General features: G+C 34.6%; 2 protein-coding genes across 3 annotated transcripts; one reads left to right on the plus strand and one right to left on the minus strand.

Moving 5' to 3' along the window:
• Positions 1 to 8,759: 8,759 nt before the first annotated feature.
• Positions 8,760 to 9,599, minus strand: LOC118740549 (ubiquitin-60S ribosomal protein L40). Its single transcript, XM_036472126.1, has 2 exons — positions 9,503 to 9,599; positions 8,760 to 9,256 (listed from the first exon to the last, which is right to left on the minus strand). The coding sequence occupies exon 2, from the start codon at positions 9,241 to 9,243 to the stop codon at positions 8,857 to 8,859; it is 387 nt and encodes a 128-aa protein (XP_036328019.1). The 5' UTR covers positions 9,244 to 9,256; positions 9,503 to 9,599; the 3' UTR covers positions 8,760 to 8,856.
• A 6,232-nt stretch (positions 9,600 to 15,831) lies between these two features.
• LOC118740551 (cleft lip and palate transmembrane protein 1 homolog) lies at positions 15,832 to 18,432 on the plus strand. Of its 2 annotated transcripts, XM_036472129.1 has the most exons (4): positions 15,832 to 16,113; positions 16,187 to 16,864; positions 16,913 to 17,152; positions 17,225 to 18,432. In XM_036472129.1, exons 1-4 carry the CDS (start codon positions 16,066 to 16,068, stop codon positions 18,143 to 18,145), a joined length of 1,887 nt encoding a protein of 628 aa, XP_036328022.1. In that variant the 5' UTR covers positions 15,832 to 16,065; the 3' UTR covers positions 18,146 to 18,432. The 2 variants fall into 2 exon arrangements, with proteins under 2 accessions (XP_036328022.1, XP_036328021.1); XM_036472128.1 differs by having other exon boundaries at positions 16,187 to 17,152.
• The last annotated feature ends 3,761 nt before the right edge of the window (positions 18,433 to 22,193 follow it).

The raw sequence follows: 22,193 nt of genomic DNA on the forward strand, positions 1-22,193 counted from the left end.
TTGGCTGTGGTGTTGGGCCTTCGTCTTCGAGTACATATTCATTGGATGACTGAGGTGTTGGGTCTTCGTCTTCGAAAACATACTCACTAATCACTTCAAAAAGGTCGTCAAAATCTTCTGTTGATAATTCGCTGCCTTCGCAGCATAGGTCTTCATTGATTTTAGACATTTTCTCGCAGAATATAAAATGTAATTTATCAAAATTTTTTTTCTATTAATTTTTTTCTTGAGTAAATTTGAAAACTTTCAAAACGAAATTTCATAAGGGTTCTTGTTTTCATTAAAAAGGGGTTGAGGAGTTCCATTACATTGAAATTTTTTTTTAACTAATTATTAATTAAAAAGTTTGCTTTTTAAACATATTTACTACGCACTTCTGCAGGAGGGTACCATAACTTTTTTCACGTAACGGATATTTGGAACAACCAAAATCGAGATAGATATATACTACATTTATGTACATATGTATGTATATACCGAAAATGCCCAGAATGAAAAGAAAAGTTGATTAGTCCATGTCCGTCTGTCTGTCTATCCGTTTTTTTGTGTACACGATAACTCTAGCAAAAGTTTAGATATCTGAAGAAAATTCGGCACGCGTGTTTCCCTTTATGCAGGGCAGCAGTGTATTGAAAATACAAAAATTAAACAATAAATAACCTGGTCCTGGCGTTCTTCAACAAACTTCTGAAATATGGTGTTCTTGAACAGTTTTTTTAGATAGGGAGTTTTTGAACTGGCTGCTGATATAGGTCGATCTTTCACTTAGGTGTCGATATGTAGTTTTTATGTTAACAAACAAACCGAAACTTGGGTTAAAAAGCGTGCCAAACCTTCTGCAATGAAATGGGTATGCATTCTTAAATATTGCACTTACAGAAAAGAGTGTTAATGAAAATATAGACCAACGAATTTTGTTAAATATTTTTATTCGGAAATTGTTGATAATTTGTGACTTATTGTAAATAAAAAAAACCTTCATTAACCCACAAATTCGATTTTCCATTAACTGCTTGACCCAATAACGAAGAAAAAAAATACGAAGAAATTTGTATCAAAAATGTTTATAATTAAGTAATGAAACGTATATGTATGTCTAATGTTAGAACCAGAAGCTCTTAAATTTGTTAGTTTATATTAACTTATACATATATGTATGTACTAATTTATGCAGAATACATTATTAATGGTACATTGGTAACACTTATTTGGAAAGCTGACAATTTTCTAAACAGAGATGTTAAAATCATAAATAATTTATATTTTTCATAACGACATTCTAACGACACGTTCACTAAAAAATATTTCTCCAATTAATATTTTTTATTCTTATAAATACTTATACAAATTCAAGTGAAAAAAACTAATGATAACGTTCTATAAACAATGTTTTGTGTTGAAATTTTGAAATCTGTTTAATAAAATTCAACCTTGTGTACTTTTCAGTGGGTTTTGTGTGTTTAGAATATTTATACCGATTGATTGGTACGGAATGAATGTGTGCACACATAGCAAAAGCTGCATTCATCTGAATACGTATTCAGTGTTAAAAGTTGATGTTTCGTCATTCAATTTTTTCAATCTTCCTTTGAATATGTTAATGTGTGCAATCGTATCTACTTTGAGTGAATGTAGAATTGGAAAATTATAAGCCACATTCCCCAACAAGGAAAAATTCAATGAAAACATAATAGCATAAAATTGATGATTTTTAATTTCAAATGATTTCACAGTTTTACAGCTCTGATACATACATATGTATTTCCATACCAAGCTTGAGTACTTTACCCCAAACATTTGAAGAGATATGCAATATGAAACTTTCAGTCAGTATGGGAGGTGCTACGCCTCTTTTCCAAAAACTTCCATTTTTCCCCGTGAGTATGAATATTATTTCGCACAGTGTTGGCAAAATGTTAATCTGATTAACGATTAAAAATTGACGATTAAAATATTAATCGCGTTTGACGAATAAAATTTATTAGTCGTAATTAACTGTACGATTAATGATTAAATTTTTTTAATCGTTATTCTCTGGCTGCGATTACGATTAATTAATTTTAATCATTAATCGTTAATCCAATTAAAAACAAAATCTGATTAAGTTGTCTAGTTTGTCCGAATTTGAAACCAAACACCAGCTATAGTAAGTATTTTGTGTTTTACGCTTATAAAAAGCACACAATATAAAAAAAATATAATTATTGTTATTAGTAATACATAAATTGGGAACTTTTACATACCTAGTTTGTAAAACGTTTGTTGGTATAAATCTTAATGAAAATGCACACCCAATTACTCAGACTGATGAAGAAACCCGACTTAGCCATACCGGATTAACTTGCTTTGTGTGCACAGGAAAATTCCAGCATAAATTAATTAATCACCAAACCTACCTGATCAAATTAAGAGCTAATGATTAAAAATTATTTTTTTTAATCGCGGTTACGATTAATGTTTAGTCAGATCAAAATTAATCATGATTAACTGTAATCAGATTGAATTTAATAGAATTTACTAATTGATTAAAAAATCAATCGATTAATGCCAGCATTGGTTTCACATACATATCTCTATACCAAGTTCCAGTTCTCTCCCACAAATAATTCCAGAGATATGTATGTAATATGAAAATTCCAATTTGTATGGAGGGACCTTGATTTATCGGATCTAAACCATCCTTGCGAAATCCGTAGTAAGTGTACCAAATTTCGTTCTCATCGGGAAACCGGTTAAGAAGTAGCCTATTTTTCAATCCAGTAGCTCGTTTCTGTAACAATTCTCTACCAGGGCGAATTGAGATATGAATTCGCCGCCCTGTTCTCTACTGCTAATGAGTAGTAGAGAATGACGTATATTCTCTACCAGTAGAGAAATAATCGGTAGAGAAGAGTTACAGAAACGAGCTACTGGTTATAAACCATCTGTGAGCAAAATTTCATTTTCAAACAGGTGGCAATTCTTAAAAGAGGTGCCTATTTTCCAACCTATGTCGTAAGCTATCCGTGTGCTAAACTTCATGCAAATCCGTTCAGTCGTTTCCGCGTGATGATTTCCCAAACATCCAAACATACAAACTGTCACTATTATAATATTAGTAAGATGTACGTACATACCTTGTGTTACCAATGCAAAAAGTTAAATTGGTCCTTTATTTTGTTAGCATGTTTCCAAAAAAATATTGAATCATCGCGCCCTCCGCCATATTTTTTCTCGATGATGGTGTAGAATCCAAAAACATTCCACCTTTCGCCTATCGAGAAAATAATTGTTCATTCCGTTAGATCTGTCAAAACTTAAGTTTCCACCGCTAGAAATTCAGATCTTTCTTGTTCTCCTTTAGAAGTATTTACTTACGTACACAAAGTCCTACAAAATAATGCATACAAGCAGTGAAATTTAATTTAATTCACTTAGAAATTACTAGTGGGTGCAAGAAAATTTTTGTATGAAATATTTTCAAACACAAAATTGAGAATCACAATTAATTTATTAAAAAAAAATCTTTGAAATTCGTTAATAAAAATTTCACATTAGTATGATGCTTTCGGTGTTCGAAAAAGCTTTTTACTTCGAATATAAATATATATCCGGTTCTTGTCTATAACAGTAACGACAACACAAGTTTCCGCACCGTTTTTGGTTTCCAATTGGCGTCAGTTGGCACAGAGGAGAAACGACTGGCGTGCTTTGCTGAACTCGGCCAAAATCGCTTAGGCGGTTACAGCGCCAAAAAAAGAAGAAGAAGAAGAAGTAGTGTTATTGCCGCCGTGACCAAATGCCCACTAGCACTCGGGAGGTCCATAGTTCCATTTCTGGTCCCAGCGACATAGAAAAAAAAGTTTTTTCAAGTAGCCGTCGCAACTCGGCAGATAATGGCGAACCTCCGAGTGTACCTCTTCGGAGGTGAAAAGTGTAGATCTCTCCAATTGTGTCACAACATCAAGAAGCAGAACACAATTTGGATGAAAAGCTCGTCCAAACCCGTAAAAAACTTTTAAGTACGAAACTTTCATTTATTGGAATCAAATATGATACATTTTTCATCCCCAAATAACCTAGTATATAATTTTATAACTATTAAGCGATTTCCCTTAAACTGGAAAAAACCTTGAAAACTTCGAAAGACGTAAAACTTTTATTGCGAGGTCAACATTTGTATGAAAGAAAAAAAGGGTTTGTTTGATAAAAAAAAAAATACGGTTTATTCGATATTCGAAAATTGAAGATTTCAAACAAAACTGCCTACATATTTCCAGAAAAACCGGGGAAAACCGATTTGGAAAATGCGAGTATCACCCTAGTAATTATGCATAACTTGAGCTCGGTTTCTTGTATTAAAAAATATGAAAGTCTAAATATATGTACCATCACAACTATAAGCAATGATCATGATTTGCCTGATGTTTTGACGACTTTATTTGTTTACATTTCCCATACCAAATTTTACTTAAATTTTTATAAAAATATATTTCATTCAACAGCAAAATAAATTTTTTTTATTTCATACAGAACTCGGAAAAATGCAAGAAATACCAAAATAATTTCATCAAAAATTTTAAATTTTCTAATTCGATTTTGTAGCCTATTAAATTTTAGTATAAGCAAGTGCAAGCATAAAGTCACTAAAAATTACCGTTGATTTTGAGAATTTTTTTGTCGCCGATGTTGCGCAGCTTCTTCCACATAAAAGTCGATTTTGTTCATGCGTTATGTAGAAGAAAATGCGCAAAAATTACATACTCAAATTTTTTCTAAAAAACTGACTTTAAATTTTTCTCGAGTTCTGTATGAGATTAAAAAAATTTATTCTGGAATTATATTTTTATAAAAAGATAAAAAAAAATATGGTATGGAAAATATAAATAAATAAAAGCGTCAAAACGTCGGGGTATTCATATTTTTGACGCTGACTGTATTTTGCTTTTAGTTATGATGGCACATATTTTTAGGCTTGTTTTTTTGCATACAAATCTGAGCTCTGTGCATAACAAATTAATAAACTTTTGATAATTGTACGCTAAAGCTTTTATTTTTAAAATTATATAGTTTTGCACATGTATGTAAAAGTTTAGTGCATTAAATTATTTAATTGAAAAGATGATGGTATTTTAGATAAATATGTGGGTGAAAACATCACCCGGTTTAACGATTAGGCGCACAGCATAAGATTCCTTATTTTGTACATCTACTTTTATAAAAGTACGGACTTTTTTTCGGAGACAGACACAAGTACACAAGTGCGTATTTGTATGTATTCATTGAAAAGTACGAAATTTCTTCAGCCTTTGTAATCCTTTAGTTCCTTCTTAGGACGCAGATCACTCGAATGACAGTTCTTCTTGCGACAATTGGTTGCCTTGGGTGGCAGACGGGCGTAACATTTGCGGCAAACCATCTTTTTGACATTGTACTTTTCAGCCAGCTCGACAAGATGTGGTGCGATGCTTTTGTTTTTCATTTTGAAGTTTTAGCTGTATAAAGAAACGTAGTTAGTTTTTTTGGGCAGAAAGCTTAGCGACCAATTTCTACACTTTTGCAAATAATTTATGTACATTAGGGTGCATCAGTCTACATACAAAAAAAAAAATCAGTACTGTTTTTTCGCATCGGAAATTTGAAATTTGTTATATATGTATATTTTAAAACTTCTGCCAAAATATTTCGGAAAAATATTAAGAGTTAAATAAAACTTAATAAAATTTAAGCATAAAAGTTTTGCATAAAAATGTAAATTTTTTTTTTAACGGAATCAAAATATGTATTGAGATTTTTGGTGGTAGATATTTTCAAATCGGTATAGCTTCCGTGAATCTTAATATTTTTCTGATAATTTTTGACGGAAGTCTCAAAATACATGTAATAAATTTTAAAACTTCGGAGGAAAAAGCGCAACTTTTTTTTTTAGTCCACACTAATGAACGTACATGTAAATATTTATTTAATAGGTGCGTATGTAATTTTGCACTGTATAACTGTAGAGGCGTTGATTTAGTACTTCCATTTTTAACTAAGCATTGAAGTTTTTTAAATAAAAAAATAAATATGAATTCATAAATAGTTAATATACATATGTATGTATGTACATTAGACTGCATCACCAAAAAAAAAGTTGCTGTTTTTCCGCCAAAAATGGAGTATTTCATGAATTAAAATAGTTTGTTAAAGAACTTTTTTTATTTCTGTGCACAAAAAAGCTCATTCACGTTCCAATTTTTTTCCAAATAGCCACCTATCTTAATTCAACTTGGAATGACACTCGTTCATCCTACCTTTCTCTTTCATCCTTTGAATGAGTTTATTAGCAAATAAATAAAAAGGGTGAGAAAATACTTTTCCAATGATACCTCACAAGTCTAAATCGGAATAGTTTACGTTCAGTTATTCAAGTTTTCTTATACCAATCTTTGAAAAAAGTTAATAAACAGCATCAAAAATCTCATTATTACGATTCCGTTGAACATTTTTTTCAATTTCTTAAAATATTTTTATGCAATTTTTTTAGGCTTAAACCGTTTTGTCATTTAAGGGGATTTTTTTCAAAAAAAATCTTTACGAAATTATTTTTATTCATAAAAAACTCCATTTTTTGGGGTATTTTCAAATCGGTCCAGCACACTTAAATCTTAATAATTTTCCGACGTATTTTGGTGGACGTCTTATAATATAATAGATTTTTTAATTCCAATCCGATTTTTTTTTTGTATTGGGAGTGTTGCAATCTAATGCACATACATACATACATATGCATTCATTTGTGAATCGCGATTGCGATTAATTTAAATTTTCAAATAATTTTAAGCTTTTAAAAATTAACTTCTGCTGACCCAATTCATATTTTTAAATTTAAATGTGATTTTTTATTCGATTTATATTTATTTATTTTCTTTCACTTATTATAGATTCTAAAATTATTTTTGTTTTTGTTGAAAAGTTATCAAACAAACTTATACTTTCACTTGAATTGTCATGCGGTTAATGTTCCGTGGAATAACTTACTTTTTTCTTCTTCTTATTAACAAAATATGAAAGCACTTAACTTTTCACAGCAGAAGTGGTACTGTTTCCATCGCTGCCATGGTCCAACATTTATAATACCAATATTTCGCCATTTGGAATTGCGCCATATCTCGATTTTGAGGTTCGTTGTGAAATTCTTTAACTTCTTGCAGGCCCAACACCAACAACCACAGATACCAATGAAAAATGCACTTTATGTATGTACTAAAAAAAATTATAATTAAAAAAAACTTAACAATTTTTTTAGTATAAAAAAATTTCGAAATGCAAATTAACAATAGATAGATGAAAATTTCAGTAAAATTTATACGCCCATGCATTTCCGCACACTTGACGTATGTACTCATATACACACACACAAACAAACGTAGCAGGGAAAACTTGACGGAAGTCGAGTATTTGCCCGTTACGAACTCGAAAATCGGAACGGTGTACTCAATTCCACTTGTATTAAAATTAAAAGATAGACTAGATAGATAAGCTAGAAAAGGCTAAAATACGATAAAATAGCAGTTCACCATAAATTCTCTGCAAATAAAACTTATTTTTGTTCAAATGGCATTAAAATTACAATTTCAAATCTTGCGCTAGTGAATTTCGCAATAGATACATTTGCCTAATGTGCAAGCGAGATAGCAAGAGAGTATGGTTTTTATGATGTCGCTTTGTCTCACTTTACCAGTCATTTCACAAAGGCATGGGCGCCGCGTATTTGGTTGAAAAGGAGGACCGCGCATTTATTAAACGCAATTTGCAGCATGCATAGGTTTCAACGCCCCGCTTTACTGGAATAGATGCATTACTTTTTATTGAAAAAAAAAAGCGAAGAACCAACAGAGAAGCTTAATTTTAACTTGATTTTGACGAATGATCGTATGTATAGCAAAGTGAATAAAAATTGTATGAATTGAATAATTTGGAAGACATTTTCGACTAGAAGAGCAAAAAATTGGGCAAGAAGGTGCACTTCCAACAGCTGAAATTCAAAAATTTGATGACTTGTCGCATCCGCGATTTTGTAGGCGAACTGTTGGTAATAAAATTGAAAGAAAAGCAAAAAAATAGAACTAGGAAAAACTTCAATTTGAAAGCAAGACAAAAAGGCTGCATAAAAATGGCAGAGGGATTTAACAATTGCTATGAGGATTTTTTAAAAGGAGAAATCGTGATTTCATTTCGTTGTGAAAAGATTAAGATGGTCTGAAGATAGCGAAGTTCGAATCTTACAGCGTTTTCTTTTTTAATAAACTAAGGACCGTTTTCCCATGTAGGTTTTAAAATTTATCTGCTCTTCAAACACAAATTTTGTACTGAAAGTTTTTTAAAGGGCAGAAAAATAAGTTAAACGAGTTTTCTTTACTCGGAAAATCCTTGTACGGATTATGTTTTATTTAAAAAATATTTTCTAGGAATCAGTTTTATAACCAGCACTTCACTTCTGAGTGAATTTCAATCTAATTCGCTTTGAATTAAAATTTTCAGGGGTTGAAATTCAACCGGAAGTGAAATGCAGAATCGACCTAAATACATTTGCCAATCAAGTCGAAGGTGTCTTTGATGTTATTAAACCGAACAGAACACATACAAGCTTTTGCAAACATCTGATTCATTATTCGCAAAATGCATTGTTATTTCTTCCAATTAACAAATTCAATTCACCCAAACATTTTCTACACTAAAGTGAAATAAAATACATACATAATTCTATGCTATAAAGTATTTTTAATTAATTTTTTTTAATCTACTTCAATTCAGACACAGAAAAAAGAAAAAAAACGGAAAGCTGCTTCTGCACGCATACACAACATTCCTTCGCTTCGTCCATATTCCAGTCGTCTACTTCAACTTCTTCTTGGGGCGCAAGTTGTTGGTGTGTCCACACTTCTTCTTGCGGCAGTTAGTCGCACGTGGATGCAGACGAGCATAGCATTTGCGACAGATCATCTTATCGCAATTGTATTTTTGTGCCAAAATACGCAATGAGGGTTCAATGATACCACCACGCAGACGCAACACCAAGTGGAGGGTTGACTCCTTTTGAATGTTGTAGTCGGACAAAGTACGACCATCTTCCAATTGCTTGCCGGCGAAAATCAAACGTTGTTGATCTGGTGGTATACCTTCTTTATCTTGGATTTTAGCCTTGACATTTTCGATAGTGTCAGATGGCTCGACCTCCAAAGTGATGGTCTTGCCAGTAAGTGTTTTGACGAAAATCTGCATTTTGTTCGTCTATCTGCAAGAAAATAAACAAATTAGAAATTGCGTTGCCACTTCAATGGGAGCATGAGATGTGGCGTGTCAGTTTTAGGTTAGAATCGTTGGTCAAATTTTCTTTCAAACATTTTCACAATATTTTGATGCAAATAGTTGCCACAATCTACTCACATATAAGTTTCTAATTTCTAGTTTTCAATTTCTTAATAATATCGTAATAAAACGTCACAGAAACGTTAATTTTTTGCAGAAAATTTCAGCTTACCTCCAGAAACGTGTAGAGAATTGCTAAAAAAGAAACCAAAAGGGGAAATTTGTAATATGGCAGGAAATTTGTGACATTCAAGCTGCAGTGCTACCAAGCTTACAAAACTAGTGCAGCCCAATACTCACATAAAAAAGTAAAGATAATACCCGGTTATCACAAACTTGTTGCTCTATTGTTATACATTTATTTCCAAAATAAAAAATTTAAAATTTCTGTTGAATACCATATCACTCAACCGCCATGCATGTTTTTAAAATTACCACATTTCCAGAGGGTCCAATCAAAAATTGATTTGAAATCTATTAATAGCCCAGACCCAGTACTCCATGAACTTACAGGTTTTTAACTTGCAGGAAGTTACAGGAAAATTGTTTCCGTACTCTAAAATCCTGTATATAAGAGCGATTTTTGGAGAGTTGTGTAGACAATGAAGTTTCAAGATTTTACCCGAACTTTTCCTTCTCATGAATATCATGAACCATAAATAGTGAATTTTTTTTGTGAAAATTAAACAATTTTTAAGTTATTTTTCAAAAATATCTATATATAAATACGCCACAAGAAAATTTTGCAATCCTTTTTTGAAGGCACCGTTCGCTCGATTTCAATGAAACATACACCGATTTAAAGGATATAACTTCCTCTAATCCAGAAATGTTAATCCCGATATCTTAAATGAGTGATTTCGGAGTCCCATAAAGCTCCCTTAGATAATACGCAAAGACTCCGTACGGACTCCCCAATTCGACTATGATTTTGTGAAAAGGACTCCTAAAATCATCCGAAGATAACCTAGATGGAGTATTTTGGGAGTGCTCCGATAATAGAGCGAAAAGGATGCTTTAAGGTTTCTGAAAATACTCATAAGTTCATTTATAATTATAATTACAATAATTTTCTTTTATCTTTCTTTTTTATTGAAAAAACGCAAAATTACAGAAAATGGTTTAACATACACGGCGTTCCATAAATATAAGACCGCCATTTACCGGACACCGAATTTACCGTACACTTATTTTTTCCCTTATAAAAATTCAATTGATTTAAAATTTTTTCAGCCTATGACATTAAAAATCTTATAGACTAGATGCAAAGAACTAAAAACAAGATAAAAAAACACTTTGACTCCCTTTTCAAGTAGTTTTCAGCGAAAACTGGTTTTCGTTTGACGGATTTTACATGGACGAAAACACAAGTTTTAGGTCGAAAACCAGTTATAGCAACGAAAACATATTTTCGATATCGGCCCGAACATGGTGTTACTCTCCCATGAACGAGCGACACAAGATCACGTAAGAACAAGAGAGTGAAAAAAGTGCATTTTTTGAGCGGGTTATACGCCATCTTGTTTCGCTGGAAAACCAAAGAAAAGTAAACAAAGCAAAGAAAATAGCGAAAACCAAATTTAACTAAAATTATTGTCTGCTAGTTTAAACGCTTTATGCATTAAAATGCTTTAAAACGTGTTGTCATATTGAATTAACTCTTCTCAAGTTAAACAAAAATGTGAAAAATAGTGGTGCTTGTGATGTAAACAAATGCTCAGCTGACAAACCCGCTTTCGAAAACTTTTTTCTGAAAACCAGTTACAAATACAACGTCGCGTTTTTGCGTGATCTTGTATTTTTGGTTCATGTTCCTCTCCCGAATTTCACGTCAATCAGCGCAATCTTTAAGGGCCAGTTTAAACTTAGATTAAGTAAACTCAGTTTAAATTGAACAGATGGCTGACATTTGATTGGCTGATCTTAGTTTAAACCAGCCAGATCGGGCGTTTAAACTGAGGCCCCTATTGCGAGTGTCGACTCACAGTAGAATAGAAATTTTTCGATCGAGTTGATCATCTTTTATTTTGCTATAGTGTAACTGGATCGCTAAAAATTTGTACTATTGTGAATGGTTGACTGAATTATAAACATATGTTTGTTTGTTTACATTTGTTTGTTTAGTGTTTCATTTACATCATTTTTAAAATAATTGCTTTTATTATAAAATTTAAAAAATGGATACAGTTGAAATATGGTTTATTGATGAGGAAGATGATGTGGAAGCTAATGGATTAGTAGAGTTGGCTAAATCAAGGAGGGAATTGCGAGATTCGTCGGATCGCTTGGAGTTGGAAGATGCAGTGTATGTACATATGTGAATTTTATGAATAGAAGTTGCGTTCCAGATGCTTCACGGTTTGTAGGTTTTACAGGATTTGCAGAAAAAGCTGTTTTCCTCATTGATAAACTTTATAGAAATTTAAAAAATACGGTACGGTTTAGTTATTTGTACAATGAGTTTAAAAACTTTAACATGCAAGTCTAATGAAAGAATTTAACTTTAATTTAAAATAAAGATTTCAAATTTCTGAGCACTAGTTAATGAATAAATTATGCAGTTTTTTGTAAACTTTGATGTTGGTTCTGCGTAAAAGCACTGTGGATGGCGCAGCTGGAGCTATATGCACAAGAAATATTGTATATCTTTCACAATAGAAGCGGAGCTTCCGCCCCTACTCTTTCTGAAAATTCCTTTGCCTATGTCCTCATTCTCCTGCATCAGCTCGACCAACCGCGCAAGTTGCCTTTTGTTGCTTACAATTTTTTATCTGTAATTCAGAGACATACATACATACATGTGTATATTTCACAATTTTTTACAACTTCCAGTTCAATTGACTTATTTTGATCGATTATAGTACCACTTTCTTATGTAAGAGTGGTGTTATCACTTGCGAAGCGAATGAATGTGGCGAAGCGAACGATTTGGCGAAGCGAATGGTTTGGCGAACGCAATTTAAAATATGCATTAATAGTGTTCGCTTGTACCTGCTTGTGCAAGTTCTTTGCATCGCGAACACTCTTATTGCCTTCTCTGCCTCGTAATTCGCTTCGCCAAACCGTTGGCTTCGCCAAATTCATTCGCTTCGCAATTGATAATACCACCCTAAATTTTATAAACGCAAACTCCAACGACTAAAAAACAGCAATAGAAGGATGAGCGATTAAAAAGTATTCACAGTCGCTAATTGACTCCACAGGAAAACACTGATGTGATAACCATGTCACAAAATATATTTCCAATGGAGACCGCCTATTTCTCATGTGCTGCAATATATGTCAGCGCTTATTGCTTGACATCTATTGCAGGCAATTCGATAGTTTGACAGCCATATTTTCATTTGAAAGAAAGCGTGCTGGTGGTAACATCGATGAAATTTTGATATTAAATCAAAATAAAAATCTGTTCCGTATTGGATAATTTATGATTTAGTTTTAGGAAATTATTTAGCTAGTTTTTTAAAGATTTAAATGTTTTTAAACACCGAAATTGAGAAAATGTTGTCTGGTGGCGTCATGCGGCAAATGCTTATTTCAAGACATCAAAGTGCCCACACACAAAAACTTGCAATCACATTGCTCGTCAAAATGACAGTTGGTAGGCCATCGTTGTTCGCCTGTGGAGTTCTGCGATAAGCGACACTCACAATAGCATCGATAATCGACAATCGCTTAATAATCGTTTATCTACCGCCAGTCGACATTCGCAATAGGGGTGTGAATTTAAAACACGGCCGTGCACTGAAAAACTGGCCCTTATTCTATCGGTCTTGTGATTTACCAAAAATCTCTAGGTTCGGATTGTTAAATAAACCCTTACGATTACCAAATTACAGTACAATGAACTTTATTATACAACAAACAATTTACACTACCAGCAATTGCAATAACAACATTTTAATTTAACATTGTCTGGTAGCTTGCTGACTTTCAACTAACCCGTCTTCTGCTGTAGTAGCGGCCTTATATACCTGCGCTCGCACTCATGGCAACTCTAGAACGTTCTGCCGTTTATCTCTCATTTTCCCGCTGTTCGCAGTATTCATCCACTTGACGTTTCTCGCTGTCGAAAATGTATGTCATTCCTCGAACATTCTGCCATTTTTTCGTTGTTCGCTTCGCGTTGCCGCGGTATTCGCCACACTGCCCTCCACCTAAGTCTGATCGTCCCGATCAGACACACATGCTGTTCCAAACTCTGCAAGTCTTTCCAAGTGGACCATCTTCATCTTGGTTCTCGGTTTCCCAACAGTCTGGATTCGATACACTGCGTCATTCAACCGTTGGACAATCTTATACGGACCTTCCCAGTGTCTCTTCTCATGGGCACCTTTTTCGCCGGATTTATTCCGCTTCTTCTGTCTATAACTACCAGGCTTCGATCCTCGAGCTGCACTGCCTTTAGCACATCTTGCTAAATCCAGATCCTAACGCTGAAACTTGCCTAGTGTTTCTGCGTTTCGGTCTTCCGCCGACGTCAACTTCAATGACCAGACATGTATAACCTCATCCCAGGGTTCAGGATTTAATGCTTGCCTTTGTATCCTCTGCCGACCACGACCTTTTCCTGGATACTTCGAAGCGCGTTCACTGCTTCCACAGCCGCCTCCATTTCCGGCTGCCGGCGTATCACCATTGTAACGTGGTTCAGTGGCTCTCTTCCCGCCGCAAACACTGCCCGGCTTGCCGTGACAACTTCCTTGTTGTGACTTCCTCTTTTTTACTGAGTTGGTGTAACCTTCACGCTTTGCCTTTATGACTGGACCTCTTCTTTCCCCGGTCGGAACAACTCCATCTCCATCACTACCAACCTCGGCCCAACTAACCGTTTCCGTTTCTGGCGCAACCGTCGGAACTTCCTCTAAGACAAACCGTCTGCTGCAGTACTGGTTGTAGTAACAACCCTAAGTGGCACTTTCCTGTCGCGATATGTCAGGATCATTTCCTGGTGGTCAATCTTCATGCCTTGGCCAAGTAGAAAGTCCACTCCGATGATGACTTCGTCCACAATGTCTGGCACTATAAACTTGGTGTACGAGGCCACGCCCCCGATTATTATCTCGCGTGGTACTTCTCCTAGCACTTGGATGTGCTCACCAGTTGCAGTCTGCAGATTTGCTTCAGGTAGTGGCTTCACATACCAAGTGGCCAAATCATGTCGAATAATGGAATGTGACGCTCCAGTAACCACTGTTGCTCGCTTTTGCCCATTCACACATCCACCAGCAGTACGGTTGCTCGCCTTCCGGACACTTTGTGATACGGATATTATGGGCCATTCAACTGCGGAAGCCAGCACGTGGCTCTTCCTGCTGGCTCGTTTTAGTTTAACGACTGACTGGAGTTAGGTTCATCCCCTTCAGCTCTGCGTTTACGTCCTACCGAGTTGTTGTTCCTGTTGGAACTTTCGCTGCAATCACGGGCGAAGTGACCTGGCTTCCCATATTTAAAAAATTTACTTGAGCCCTCCTTTTTCTCGCCCAGCAGTTGGATTATCTTCTTCAGCATTTCCTTTGTCTCGTCCGGTGTCTCCACTTCCATTCGATGGGCTTCACGTGTCTGAGCATACGACACTGTTGTTGACACGTTGGCTTTGGATTCTCATACGCCTCTCGCTTAGTAGTAGTACACTTTCGAGGTGCTCACCAGATGCGTCCCCAATAGCCAAGTGGGCCAACCTCTCGATCTATGAGGCGAATTCCTGTAGAGTCTCGTTGGATTTTTGGCAGCGATTCTCTAGCTCCATCTGGTAGATCTGTCTCCTGTGCTCGCTACCATAACGTCTTTCCACTGCACCCATTAACGCATCGTAAATGTTCCTATCACAGTCGGGGATAGTCTGCAATATTTCTGCTGCAGGTCCTTTCAATAAAAAAAATAGTTCAGCGGATTTATCGTCCATGCTCCAATGGTTTGCTATAGCTGTCTTCTAGAACTGGAGCTTAAAGACCTGGAAAGGAATCGTGCCGTCAGAAGATGGAGTCTTTAACTTTGGAGCGTTCGTCGAAGTATCTGGACGATTCAACTGCAAATCACGAAGACGACCATCCAACTCATCCAACTTAGCCTCGTATTTGTCCTGTTTCTCCTTCATAAGCGCTTCGATTTTATCTTGCCGCTCCTCGTTTTGATCTTGTTTTCCTTGCATTTTGTCCTGTCTTTCTTTGAGTTGTGAACTTTTCATCCAACTCCTGTATATTGATCAGCAGATTAAACGTGTAACATCCCTGAGTGTGGCTATTCTGAAGTCAGGTCACTTAAATCAAAATTAAAAACAAACTAAAATTGATTGGTGAAACCAAATATTCAAAAATTAAAGTAAGTTACAATTAAATGAATTAGGTTGAACGCAGCCTCAGTAATTTTTAATTCACAGTAAAAAATCGGTAACAGGTAAAAAATCACTCATCACTATTTGAAACCGAATCACAAAATAACCATACATAAAACAACACTCTTGCGGCATTATTGCAGGGTGTGTTGGCAGCTCTAACAAGAACGTTTCTCTTACCAGATTGGCTGCACTGGTCAGCCGTAAAAGTCATATTTTTTCCACATCATTTTTTCTTAGCCGTGTAAATTGACTAAAATAGTTAATTTAAAAGGTCATGTGGTGAAAAATCTATTAAAATATATCCAAGGACTTTGATCTAGCACTTATTTGATAGAAGAAAATCTCCATTGACACATATCAAACAAGTGCCGCCAACAAACGGATAATTTGTAGTAAAGATGTCAAGTGACGCACAGCCGCAGCATGCTGCGCAGGGAAATGGCGAGGTAAGAAGCCCCTTAATATAACAAGTATGAAGATTCAATTATATCACATTGAAAAAAAAAACTGAATACATAGGTAGCGGCTGCGCCCGATGGTGCTGCTGACCCCAACAACCCAGATCAACAAGGTCAACAACCACCGCCAGCCACAAAATTGGAATCGTTCTTTGCCGTGACCAAATCGTTAATATTGCGTGCGCTTATAATTTACTTCATAAGCTCGTTTTTCCGGAAACCACAAACAGATGCTAACGATGCCAGCCAACAAAAATCTGCGAGTTCGGCTCCACGGATAAATGCTTGGAATTACTTTGAAAATGGTACACTCTTTGATTTGCACGTCTGGCTGTCGGAAAATGCTGATGTTGTAGATTTTAAGCAACAATCGAATTTAATATGGCTACAAGAGGATCTTGTATATGGTGACTGGTCATCGGGACCAAAACGCGATGGCATTTATACACACAATTTAAAGTTAAAAGCATCGAAATCATTGATGAACAATGGCAGTATCTATTTGCATGCATTTGTCACACCTACTGGAGAGAGCCCTGACCCTGAAGCAGAAAATTATGCTAAGCGGGGTATGATGGGCCATCAGCAACGTATGCTGAATAAATTTAAACGCATACGTGTTAACCGAAATTATAATCTGCTTGCTGGAGAAAAGGAAAAATTAGCCATTGAATTGGAGCATGCGAATCTTAAAGATACTATTGTGTCGCATTGGCATCCAAATTTGACCATAAATTTGGTGGTAGATCAAACTAATTGGGCTGCCGGTAGCGTACCGCCTCCATTGGATGAGTATGTAAAGTTTGTGGATGGAGGAAAAACTTATTTGCCTATAGTATTTATTAATGACTATTGGAATTTGCAACGCGAATATTTTCCTATTAATGAAACAACGCCAGAATTAGATTTGCATTTAACCTTCCAACCCTTAAGTATGTTTAAATGGCAATTGTATGCCGCACAGCAAATGAAAAACAAATGGGGTGGCAACATGCTGGGTGAATTGATGACTTCTGGTGCGCCAGAGGTAAGTTAAGTGTAGAAAAAAAGTGCTAAATTACGATGAATAAATGTTTATATGTTTGGGTTTTATTTTTAGGAGTCTGACGAGGATCAAGATTCTTTGAAAGAAACACTGCTTGATACAAACATATATTTGCTTGGAATGACTATTGCTATATCGATATTACATTCAGTATTTGAACTACTGGCCTTCAAAAACGACATACAGTTTTGGAATAATCGTAAATCGCTGGAAGGTCTCTCAGTGCGTTCCGTATTTTTCGGCGTGTTTCAATCATTGATTGTGCTTCTATACGTTTTGGACAATGAAACCAACTTTATGATACGTGTTTCATGCTTTGTTGGATTAGGTATCGAAATTTGGAAAATTAACAAAGTCGTCGACATCGACTATAACACAGATCAGAAAATACTGGGTATTCTCCCAAAAATAAGTTTTCAAGATAAGGGTTCTTACGCGGATAGTAATACAAAAGAATATGACAATCTCGCCTTCAAATATCTGGGTTGGGCCTGTTTCCCCCTCCTGATAGGTTATTTTATCTATTCGTTAGTGTATAATGAGCACAAAGGCTGGTACTCATTTGTGCTAAATATGCTCTACGGTTACCTGCTGACATTTGGCTTCATCATGATGACGCCACAGTTGTTTATCAATTATAAGCTTAAGTCCGTAGCGCATTTGCCTTGGCGTATGATGACCTACAAATTCCTAAACACATTCATAGATGATATATTTGCTTTTGTGATCAAAATGCCTACAATGTACAGGCTGGGATGCTTCCGCGACGATATTATTTTCTTTGTATTCTTGTATCAACGTTGGCAATATCGCGTTGATTACAAGCGTGTTAATGAATTTGGTTTCTCCGGCGAAATGGAGGAAGAAGCGTCTAAAAAAAGACTGGATTCTGCTACGCCTGCGTCACAGCAGCAGGAAGAGAAGGCAGCCATCGAAGATGCACCTAAACCAGCTGCCGAAAAGAAAAAAGATTAAGTATTTTTCCTATATATACTATACATATTATGTAGATGCTAGTTAATTCTAAATCAGGATTTCAAATGCCACACCTAGTTAGTATGTGGATATTTCAAGTATGAATAAGATTTTCTGTGAAAAGGCATATCTTTATTCTTGTTTTGTTCTGGACCTTCACTTCCTATATGTTAGAAAATTTAATTAGAGAATTTATTTACGTAATTTAAGTTGCTATTTGAAAATTGTACATTGAAATTTCAAAAAAGCAAAAAATTTAATTCTTTTAATAAAGACAAACATACATACGTACATACATAAGCATTGTGTCTAAATACATACATTTCAAACTATTTAGCTTGCTATCAGTTGCTTTATCTCAATCTTATCTTTTGGATAAACTACATGCATTGAAGTCGAGTGGTTGTGGTAACGTTCGACGGGATAAGTACTTAAACACAAGTACATATGTACATACAACACGTTTTTAAGTATTTACAAGATAAGCAGTTGCATGGTAAGTACATGCTAGCATATCCCACTAAAAATATTTCTCAGCTGACAATGGCGAACCGCCGAATATAAATTTGAAGAGGATCACAGAAATACATCTTCGAAATAATTGTGCACCATCGGGATAACTACTAAAGTTCAGGGACCGTAACGGTTATGATTTTTTTTTTTTTTCAAAAAAGTCAAAAAGTAATCGCTGTTTTTTCACCAATACATATGTTTTCAGTCAAAAATAAAAGTTACAAATTGACTTTAATTTTTTCGGTCCAAAATAAAAGTTAAGATATGACTTTTATTTTTTTTTGGTCAAAATAAAAGTTAACACATGACTTTTATTTTTTCGGTCAAATATAAAAGTTAAAATAGGACTTTTATTTTTGCGGTAAAAAATAAAAGTTAAAATTTGACTTTTATATTTTTCCGTCAAATATAAAAGTCAAAACTTGACTTTTATTTTTTCCGAAGCTTATGTTCGTAAAGCATTTATGGAATTAGGTGCCTGTAAGGAGAAACGCATTGATGTTGATACGGACCTTATGGATTACTGGGAGAGTAAAAAATGTATATATCCCCGATAGTGTAGAAGGCGCGTTCTCAGCACTAAGCTTATTCTTAGCGATTTGCGATACAATTTGTGGGAGCAGAACTTGGCAGCTATGTATATTAATTGTTAAATTGAATTCCGAATCATTCCTGCAAAAAGGTGAATAACTTAAAGCTTAAATTAAAGAAACTCAATATATTTACAGAACATAAAAAACTGCAATTGAAAGGATGTGCATTTTTTATTAAAACATATTGTATTATGAATATGTAAGGTGCTATTTTGACCGAAAAAATAAGTCAGATTTACCTTTTAGTTATAATTGACCGAAAAAACAGAAGTAAAATTTTTACTTCTTTATTTGACCGAAAAAAATAAAAGTAAATTTTTAGCTCTTATACTTTTATATTTGACCGAAAAAAATAAAAGTCAAGTTTTAACTTTTACTTTTGACTGAAAAAATATAGTAAAAAAATAACGGTTAATTGTTGACTTTTTTGAAAAAAGTAAAAAAGAATTAAATCATATAGGATTCCTTGGTAAACAAACATCACATTGCTATATACATATTTAAAAAGACTAATTCTTTCCGACTGACTTTTTGAATTGAAATTTTGAAAATAACTATTATTTTCGAACCCTGCTAAAATTGATGCAATAAAGAACTTTTTTTGCATATACACTAATGATTCATTCTATTCCAAACAAAAATCTATGAATATATTTGTTTCAAACCAAACATTTTGAAGTTTAGCGGGCCCTCAAATCATTTTTTCAAACAAAAAAGGCCAAAAAATATTTTTTTGTTAATCCGAAAATAAAAAGAAATGAAATAAATTAAGAACATCAAATGTTTTCCAAAAGGAAAAACCTTTTACAAGCTGGGGAGACTCCTCATGAACTTTATTAACAGATGTTAACGCTGGCAAAGTTAGTTAGCGACTGAAATGCGTTGCATAGAATATTTATGTGTACATTTTAATGTATGTACCGACAATTTCAAGGTAATTCACAAGCTCCACATCGCTAGGTACGGGTTAATGTCGATTATCGTCAGCCATTCGCATTGGATAATTTTTCATAGTTACCATAAAAAATGTCTTACCTTTTTCGCATACGTTTAATTAGTGTTGTTTCCTTTGTATCCTCCTGTGATTAAGGGCACAACTTATAGTGCTGCCAAACATTGAATGGAAGGGAAATGTTTATGAAGGTTGCCAATCAGCATTGCTTATCCCAAACAAAGAACGTAAATGTATAAGAAGAGACAACTCGTTACTTTGAAAATGTGCCGGCCCGATTTTGACCGTATCTGAAAGGTTGAGATGAGGAGTTCGTCTCCCTTTTGACTCTGTCCGCGGCAGATTTTTGATTTTCGCCTCGAATGCGGAAAATGCCAGCAAAACAGAACAGAAGCGGCAAATGTGTGTGTTTTTCTGGGGTTATTTCCACAAGTGGTTGAAAAAATGTACTTTAATTTAGAAAATATATAAATTATGGTGTGAAATATAGGATATTCAGTGCTTGTGTAAAATACGGAGGTGCTTGATGTGAAAATGTCTATATTAATAATAATAACAAGTAAGAAAGTCTAAGTTCGGGCGGAGCCGAACATTAAATACCCGGCGCAAGTATTAAATATGTTTTTTCACCTTTCCGAAACCTTCCGCTAGATGGTAAGCCGGGGTGTATCAATTTTGAGTAAATTAGCGTCCTTCAATTTCGAAATATTGAAGTTTCAAGCATTTCTGAAATTTACCGTTATATGAGAAGCGGCTGTTATTTTGGTCCGATTTCAATAATTTTCAACGTTTTGCTTATATGTGGCAAGCACAATAACCACACCGAGTTTGGTACAAATTGGTAGAACGGTTACCGATATACATATATGTGATCATAAGTGGGCGGTGCCATGCCCATTTTCCAAAATTTTACCATAAACGTATTTCTTGGTAAAGAATTGTTGCAAGTATCAATTTTGAATAAATTAGCTTCAATATTTATTGATTTATCGAAGATTTTGTATTTCTCTAAATTACCGTTATATGGGATGTAAGCGTGGTTATTGTCCGATTTTAAAAAGTTTCGGCGATTTTTTATGCTGTACCAGGGCCAACAACTGTGCCAAGTTTGGAAGAAATTGGTGCAGCGGTTACCAAGATATACACATGTAACCATAAGTGGGCGTGGCTACGCCCATTTTCCAAAAATTTATAATATTCTTATTTTTCGTCTAAAACTTATTATAAATATCAATTTTGAGTGAATTATCTTTAGTAGTTACTAAAATATCGCAGTTTTCGTATTTCTGGAAATTACCGTTATATGGGAAGTGGGCGTGGTTAAAGTCCGATTTCGCCCATTTTCAATACCAACCTACCTTGGATTAAGGGAAACCTACATACCAAATTTCGTTAAGATATCTCAATTTTTGCTCGAGTTATCGTGTACACGGACAGACGGACAGACGGACAGACGGACGGACAGACAGACATGGCTTAATCGATTTCTTTTTTCATCCTGATCATTTATGTATACATTTGTCTATATCTATCTCGATTCGTTTTGGCTGTTACAAACAACCGTTATGTGAACAAAATTAATATACCCTTGTGCACAAGTGCGCTCGGGTATAAAAAGTGTTTGTGAGTGCAAAGTGTTCGTCAACAAGTGTCGATTGTCGGTGTATGTGGATAAAAGTGATCATTATTTTAAACAAGATCAGTGTACTTTTATATAAAAATGCATTAGTTTAATCAGAAATCTATGCATTTATATATGAGTGTACTTATGTTTTGTTTTCATCTGGAAATTTACATATTTAAAGTGTGCAAAAAAAGTTATGTGTCGGGCGATTGGGTGGATAAAGTGTGTATATGGCGGCTTTATTAGCAAAACCAATGTTTATTATAAAGCGATGGCATAAGTTTAATTTAAATTTATACATGAGTATGCATACATTTTATTATTATCGGGCAAGAATGAATGTTTTCCAATTTTTTGTTCATATGC

This window comes from Rhagoletis pomonella, unplaced genomic scaffold (assembly GCF_013731165.1).
Source record: "Rhagoletis pomonella isolate Grant_MI unplaced genomic scaffold, Rhpom_1.0 Rhpom_scaffold_00006, whole genome shotgun sequence".
NCBI lineage: Eukaryota > Metazoa > Arthropoda > Insecta > Diptera > Tephritidae > Rhagoletis > Rhagoletis pomonella.

Excerpts from the sequence above, each read along its gene's own strand:
- LOC118740549 (XM_036472126.1), bottom strand. The coding sequence starts at position 9,243 with ATGCAGATTTTCGTCAAAACACTTACTGGCAAGACCATCACTTTGGAG.
- LOC118740551 (XM_036472128.1), top strand. The coding sequence starts at position 16,066 with ATGTCAAGTGACGCACAGCCGCAGCATGCTGCGCAGGGAAATGGCGAG. Across the intron at positions 16,114-16,186 it reads CTGCGCAGGGAAATGGCGAG|GTAGCGGCTGCGCCCGATGG; the intron begins GTAAGAAGCCCC and ends CTGAATACATAG. Across the intron at positions 17,153-17,224 it reads TGACTTCTGGTGCGCCAGAG|GAGTCTGACGAGGATCAAGA; the intron begins GTAAGTTAAGTG and ends TTTTATTTTTAG.